The sequence below is a fragment of the Physella acuta genome, unplaced genomic scaffold (assembly GCF_028476545.2).
Source record: "Physella acuta isolate Inbredline_101_S28 unplaced genomic scaffold, ASM2847654v3 ptg000943l, whole genome shotgun sequence".
Classification (NCBI taxonomy): domain Eukaryota; kingdom Metazoa; phylum Mollusca; class Gastropoda; family Physidae; genus Physella; species Physella acuta.
In genome coordinates this window covers 240,001-247,920 of record NW_026732460.1, presented here as the reverse complement: position 1 = coordinate 247,920, position 7,920 = coordinate 240,001, and the positions used below count along the sequence as shown (strand labels likewise).

At 38.9% G+C, this 7,920-nt stretch overlaps 1 protein-coding gene across 1 annotated transcript; it reads left to right on the top strand.

The window, feature by feature from the left end:
• The first annotated feature begins 3,401 nt into the window (after nucleotides 1–3,401).
• On the top strand, nucleotides 3,402–4,523 carry LOC131953722 (beta-1,3-galactosyltransferase 5-like). The gene has a single exon (XM_059317054.1). It carries the CDS (start codon nucleotides 3,402–3,404, stop codon nucleotides 4,521–4,523), a length of 1,122 nt encoding a protein of 373 aa, XP_059173037.1.
• The last annotated feature ends 3,397 nt before the right edge of the window (nucleotides 4,524–7,920 follow it).

Here is a 7,920-nt window from a genome sequence, read left to right as displayed (position 1 = left end):
GAGAGGAGGTCTGATACATGGGCAACATCTGGGAGAGAGGGGGTCTGATACATGGGTAACATCTGGCTCTGTGAGAGAGGGGGTCTGATACATGGGCAACATCTGTGAGAGAGGAGGTCTGATACATGGGCAACATCTGGGAGAGAGGGGGTCTGATACATGGGCAACATCTGGGAGAGAGGGGGTCTGATACATGGGCAAAATGTGGCTCTTATCATCTTACTGCCAACGAATTGTTCTGAGATTTTCATTTAATGGACCATGAAGCCATTTATTACATATTTGTATGGTAACCATAGTTATCCGGTGTGTGTCAAGTTACCCCAGAGTGACCATAGTGTTCAGCAGTGTTTCTTCCAGGCTTTTTTCCCCTGGGGGGGGGGGGGGGGGGTACTTGAATTTTATTTTTTAAAGGGGGGGGGGGGGGTATGGGTGGGAACAAAAATTCCCGTTGAGGGGGGGGGGAGGGGGGGGAGAAGGGACACTGGTAAAAGTATAAAAAGTATATATTTTCTATATATATTGTATTTCGTTCGGATTGGGGGGGGGAGCGGTAGACGTTTGGGGGGGGGGGGGGCTCATCCAGAGTGGGTAAAGTTACCCAGCTGTCGTTAATTCCACTGCCCCTTCGAGGAAACAAAGTTAAATTAAATGTATATAGAAAGCATATACTGTAAAACCACTGCTCGAAACTCCCCCAACCTCCTCGGAAAAAAATGATTTTCTTACAGTTTCTAATACTGTTGACTCTCTACAAGCTCCCTAATGAAACTCAATAGTATTATCTAATCAATAGTAATATAACTTTTACATCTTATATTAATAATGACCGATAAAAAACTTACTTCGGCGCCCCACGTTTTTCATCGCTTATAGTAGAGTGATCGCTTGCATTATTGTGATGTATAGCATTTATTTTCTACTTTTTAGTTCAATCAGAAAACGTGGTTTTTTTTAAACTTTTTAAATGATAATAATTATTGGCCAAACTGCGATGTGAAAGTTTACTGAGAGAATGGACACCAGCGAGTTGACGAGATTCCTTCCGTAATGTTGTTGACATGGAATAAAAATTTGCTTTTTTAGATTTAGGACCATAAAACTAATAAAAGATAAAATTGTATTAAAAACTTAAGCCTAAAATTAATTCAGAAATGTAATATTTTTAGAATCAATGCCATACAAGTTGCAGATCCAGAGAACTTGAAAATAATTTGTTGAGTTTAAGGCTACATTTCTATTTATTTTCATCAAGCCTAAGTTATAACCCGATGTTTCACTTTCGTAAGACAAACATTGATTGGCTGCAAAGGAACTCCGTGATCGATTTCTGACAGCCCCACTTTATAGTTATTTTGTTTACAAAACTTTGCAGATCAAGTTTTTAAATAACTATGCAAATTTAAACACCATGACCTATTTTTTTCTATTTTTAGCTTACAATGTGTACAATAAAATTTATGGCGGCCATTGTTTATGTCGCCATTACACGTGAAAACCAAATTGTTTTTGCTTTTTTTTTTTATTTTATTTAGTTACCGAAAATTTTAAAAACATCAAATACACCCCATCTTTAGTAAAGTCCGAAAAAAACACTACAGAGAGGATTTTATAACCATATTAATTGTAACTACGCCGTGCCTGATTTTTAAATTAATGTATGCACCTCTCAAATACCTTTGAGACTTTTCTCGCTGGTGTCCATTCAGGTTCTCAACCATCTGTCTTTTCCAAGTGTTCCGTTGTAAGATTCTGGAAAAATTGTGTTCATAATTAGCAGCTACACGGTATACAACACAACCATGGCATATTATTTATGTATTTATTTAGTTTATGATTTTTTAAAAATTAAAGTCTGAAACTGCATCAATTTTCAGCAAAATGTTTTAGAAAATAATTTTAAAAAAACATAACTTGTCTCCATTGTAGTTTATACTCTCTATGATATTGTATTATATGTCTATAGCAAATTTCAAGCCTATTAGACCAAAATTGTAAAAAAAGCAAACAAAAAAAAACAACATTATTTTTCTGTTTTAAAAGTATTTTGTTTTTTTGTTAAGTTTGTGTATTAAAATACCTAAAGTCCTCCTAGTGAATGTTTCTTATTTTCCAGATTCTATAAGGTCCAATGGACGTTTCCTGGTATTTTAAAATATATTAGTTCTTTTTAAAGGTTATTTTGGAGCCTTAGAACGGCAGACACAGCAATCGTTACCTTGACCTTTCAAAGACAGTTTTCCTCTGTGAAAAACAGAAATTTTTGACCTATAGTTACTTCTATCTTAAAAACAGATAAAATTACGCCATCAAAATGGTATACAGCACAACAAACAGCTTTCTAGGCTATATAGTTTCACACATCTGAGGATTTTTTTACACTATATTCTAACATCTTAAGAAAACCGTTTTGGCAAATTTTCGTTGAGTGTCCGGGACACACTTAGCTAACAAGAATTAGTCAGAGATCCCATCTCTAAGCAGTTTCATTACTTCCTTTTTGAGTTGACATGATAGTGATTAGATATTTGTTGAAAAGTATTAGAATGTTACTATTTTATATTCGTGGTAACTAAGTGTAAACAGTGGTTGCTTAGCAATTCTCAGTTGTGAGGTGCATAAATAAGCATTTTTTAAATTCTTATTTATTCTTAACAACAAGTGGAACCAAGTGACTAGGTTCTAAATTGAAAATATTTTTTAACGTCTTATTTCATTTTTCAAAGTTACACGCGAGGAACTTCAACTATTTCATTTTTTTTTTATATAAAAAATTATTTAATTTCCCGGAAACAACAAATTCATTTCAGTTTACTTTATTTTATCGTTGTCGTTTTAACATTGCGATTTTTGTTCACTTTTTTACCAATCAAAATTAGTAAAAATTATTTCCTTGACTTTCTTTCTGTGACTTCTCCTCTCACCTAGCAAAAGCCAGGTAGGCATGCTATGACAGATGAAATCAGAGCGATCATCAGTAGCTCCTTACACGTCCTCAGTTTAGTCTTAGGGCGGGTTACACTTTCCAAAAGGGTGACACCAAAACGAAATATAGCCAAATTTAATACAACATAGGTATTTTTTTCAGTTAGTTGTATTTCATACTTAGGAATATGCATTAGCACTTATCAGCACCTCACCTGCCACTAGTCCACACCTCCCGTAGCATTAGTCCACACCTACCCCTAGCACTAGTCCACACCTCCCCTAGCACTAGCACTTATCAGCATCTCCCTAGCCCCCAGTATAGTAATCCCTGTACCAGATAATGTTATCATTTTGTCACATCTCTGCAGATAATGTTATCATTTTGTCATATCTCTACAAATATTGTTATCATTTTGTCATAACTCTACAAATATTGTTATCATTTTTTCATATCTCTGCAGATAATTTTAATCATGCTAAGAAAACACCACCTTCGCCTTATCATCTACGTGACAACTATCTGTGTCGTCGTCAACATCGGCCTGTCACTTTTATCAAACGCTGTCAGCTACACACGTTTTGATGACGTCAGCCTGCGCACAGAAGCCAAGCAAATGGCCGCCAAAGCTATCGCCAGCTTCGACTTTGACCTCGTAGATTCCTCTAAAGCGTTGCTGTTCCACTCATTGTTGGAGTGTGTCTTCAACAAGCTGGATCAGACTCCGTCACCAGACATTCTGGAGAAAGACTCCACCAAATTTAATCTCACGTTTCTGGGAGCATTAGATCCGGGGACTTTACATATTTTGATTAAAAAATTAATGAATCAAGTCAATTCTAAAATATCGGTTATTTCTTTTTTAACCCAACCAATCATAAACGAGCATAATTTTTCTTATATCCACAACCCAAAAGACGCATGCGCAGACGATCCAATCAACGTTTTGTTTGTCGTCCCATCAGCACCCACCAACTTCCAACGTCGAGAGAACGTCAGAGTTAGTTCCAGAGGGCGGTATGTTCAAAACCCTCAAAACAAAGCCAAGCTTTTATTTTTCATCGGCAGACCAGTTGAAAATAACGAGGAAGTACAAGATCAAATTGACGAAGAATCTGAAAAGTACGGCGATATCGTTCAGGAGAGTTTTGTCGACGTGTACAGGAACATTACGCTAAAGGCCATGTCCATGTTGAAGTGGACAAGCACCTTCTGCCAGCAGACCAACTTCGTCATCAGAACTGACGATGACGTGGAGATTAACATCAACAAAATTCTTAAAATTTTGAGAAGTAAACAAAGACAGTTCGGGGATTTCGTTATTGGGGATAAAAAAGTTGATTGGACCCCGATTCGGGATGAATCCAGCAGATGGTATTTATCTGAGAAGGAGTATCCATATCCATTTTTGCCACCGTTTGCGTTGGGTGGTTTGCTGGCGTACCCAGCTAGCACAGTGACTCTACTGTACCACGCAGCCATGAGATCGAAACCCATCTGGTTGGATGATGTGTTCATTACAGGGATGTGTGCACCTAAAGTCGACGTACCCCTCCTGGGCCATAGTGAGTTTGTTTTTAAACACGACGCGTGGTAGCTCCAAATGATACATTGTTTGATATCACGCCTTTTGGGGCACGGCTAGCTATATATAGCTCTGCAGAGTTCTCTGTTCTTCTGGAATAAGAGAGACCAACAACAGCTCTCCAGAGTTCCATATACTGCTGGAATATGGGTCGACGATTACAGCTTTCCGGAATTCTCTGTCCTGCTGGAGTACGGGCTGCTAACTAAAGCTCTCCAGAGTTCTCTGTCCTGCTGGAGTAATGACCACTAACCACAGCCCTCCAGAGTTTCGTGTTCTTACTGATGTTGGGAAGCGATATATGAAAAGTATATCCTATCCAAACTCTATATTATGCAAAGGTTGGTTTACAAAATATGGTGTCTGACCAAGTAAACACCACAAACCAATGAAGACACCACCAACCTAGTGAGACATCACCAACCTAGTGAGACACCACCAACCAATGAAGACACTACCAACCAGAGATGGCGTTAGGGGGTGGCAAACGGGGCGGTCGCCCCAGGCCCAGCGCTTGAAGAGGCCCCGCGCTTCAGCACCGCCATTGTTGCCTGAATTAGTTTGTAAACTTAAATAATCTTTGCTGAATTAAATTTAAAAAAAAAAACTAAATGGCCGAAATTGTTGGATGTTAAAACTGAGGCCACGGCTGATGTTAGTGAGTTATCTTCTACATGGACTGGGACAGACCGTTTTTCTAAAGAAAGAAATTTGTGTCACACATCGCTGGCACGGTCGACTCGCAATTGTCCTGAGGTGACTGGAGATGGCGGTCGCGAATTAGCCCCCGACCTGACATGGGAGGTAAAATCGGGAAAACACGTAAAAAGATACCCTATTGTATGCGGACCTTTGAAGACGTTTTTTTTTAGTGAGCAGGCGGGGGTGCCTGTAGTAAACAGTCAGTGACCTGATGATGGCTTGCAGAGGAGGGGGGGGGGGGAGAACGGATGGGGACATGCCCCGAAAATCCAGAGTATTTACCCCTAAAATCATAATTTATGCACTGAATGGGCATCTTTTGTGTAATTATGCTTATTCACCACGATACATTTGAAAGGCATCCATACAGTAATTATGTTCATATTCATTTTATATATTGTCTGATCATCTTTATATACATTATACTTGTATTTATTTTTATATTTTTGAAGGGCATTTATACAGTAATTATGTCCAAAAGCAGTGACATTTTTTGGTGTTCTGCAAGGAATCTATGTGATATTTGCCGGTTCACCTGCAAGATGGAAGATTTTGGAAGAAGCTGTGCCTTACATCACAGTAAAATCGCTGTCAGACACAAGATGGGAATGCCGTATAGAGAGTGTAAAAGCTTTGCGCTACCAAATAAGCGAAATAAAGGAAGCCCTTTTCACTGTATCAGATGAGTCCAAGGACCCTATGGTAAAAGCCGAAGGAGAATCACTTACTAATTTTGAGGTAGGAAATTTTGAATTCATCCTTGCTGTGATCATTTGGTATGACATCCTATTCGCAGTTAATACTGTAAGTAAATCGCTACAATCAGCCGATATGCAGCTTGATGTAGCAATACAGCAAATTAAAGGACTCGTCACCTACTTGACAAATTATCGGGAAAATGGTTTTAATTCTGCCATGGTTACTACAAAGGAAATGGCTAAAGCAATGGATGTGGATCAAGTATTCAAACAGAAAAGAAGCAGAAAAAGAAAAAGACAATTTGAATATGAGAGTACAGATGAAAGCACGTTATCGGGTGAAGATGAGTTTAGAACAGAGTATTTCTTATGTATAATGGATCAAGCAATTATTGACATGAACACTCGATTTGAACAGCTACGACAATATGATTCACTCTTTGGGTTTCTCTACAACATAAACACAATGAGAAAATTAAATAATGAGGATTTGTTAAAAAGTTGCATGAATCTTGATATAGCGTTGCGATCGGTGAGCTCACGTGACTTAAACGGGACAGATTTGTGTACAGAGCTCACAATGTTTCGAGAAATTTTGCCCGAAGGTATTAAGTCAGCCAAACAGTGCCTTCAGTACATTTGGAGTATTCGGGATTCCTTTCCCAATACGGCGATCGCCTACAGAATCTTGCTAACAGTTCCAGTCACAGTTGCAAGCGTCGAAAGAAGTTTCTCCAAACTGAAGTTGATCAAGAACTATTTGAGATCAACGATGTCCCAAGACAGGCTCTGCGGCCTGTTGATTCTGTCAATAGAAAAAGACATAGCCTCCAGTTTGGACTATGATGATATAATCATGGAATTTTCCTCACGAAAGGCAAGAAAAGTAGATCTTCGTTTGTAAACATACTAGTAAGATTTTCATAAATAAACATCAATGTAAAAAAAATCAGGTTTGAAGCTGACGTTCATCGTCTTTTTAATGCGTGTCTCAAACTTATATCTGTTTTATTTTTTACTTTTCAAACAAAAAGCCTTAACAGAAACAAGCAACGTTTCAAAAGCACTTCTAAGTAAACACATTATTTGTTAATCAGTGTCTTAATGTTAAAACGACATTGATAAGCAGCTTAAAAATATCATATATATCGTTTTAAATATTAATTCGCGTTGAGAAGGAAAAAAAACGCCTCACTGTACATGTTTTAGACACCAATGGAAAAATATAAGGTCCCGCGCGGATGGTTGGCCATAGGCCCCGCGTACCCCTAGCGCCGGCTCTGCTACCAACCAATGAAGACACCACCAACCAATGAAGACACCACCAACCAATGAAGACACCACCAACCAATGAAAACACCACCAACCAATGAAGACACCACCAACCAATGAAGACACCACCAACCAATGAAAACACCACCAACCAATGAAGACACCGCCAACCAATGAAAACACCACCAACCAATGAAAACACCACCAACCAATGATGACACCACCAACCAATGAAGACACCACCAACCAATGATGACACCACCAACCAATGAAGACACCACCAACCAATGAAGACACCACCAACCAATGAAAACACCACCAACCAATGAAAACACCACCAACCAATGAAAACACCACCAACCAATGAAAACACCACCAACCAATGATGACACCACCAACCAATGAAAACACCACCAACCAATGAAAACACCACCAACCAATGAAAACACCACCAACCAATGAAAACACCACCAACCAATGAAAACACCACCAACCAATGAAGACACCGCCAACCAATGAAGACACCACCAACCAATGAAAACACCACCAACCAATGAAAACACCACCAACCAATGATGACACCGCCAACCAATGAAGACACCACCAACCAATGATGACACCGCCAACCAATGATGACACCGCCAACCAATGAAGACACCACCAACCAATGAAACCAACACTAACCTATGGAGACAACTCCACCAATTCAATCAAATACTCAAACGACACTCCAGGAT

Bases quoted from the DNA above. Each gene is read 5' to 3' on its own strand.
- LOC131953722 (XM_059317054.1), top strand. From the start codon at position 3,402: ATGCTAAGAAAACACCACCTTCGCCTTATCATCTACGTGACAACTATC.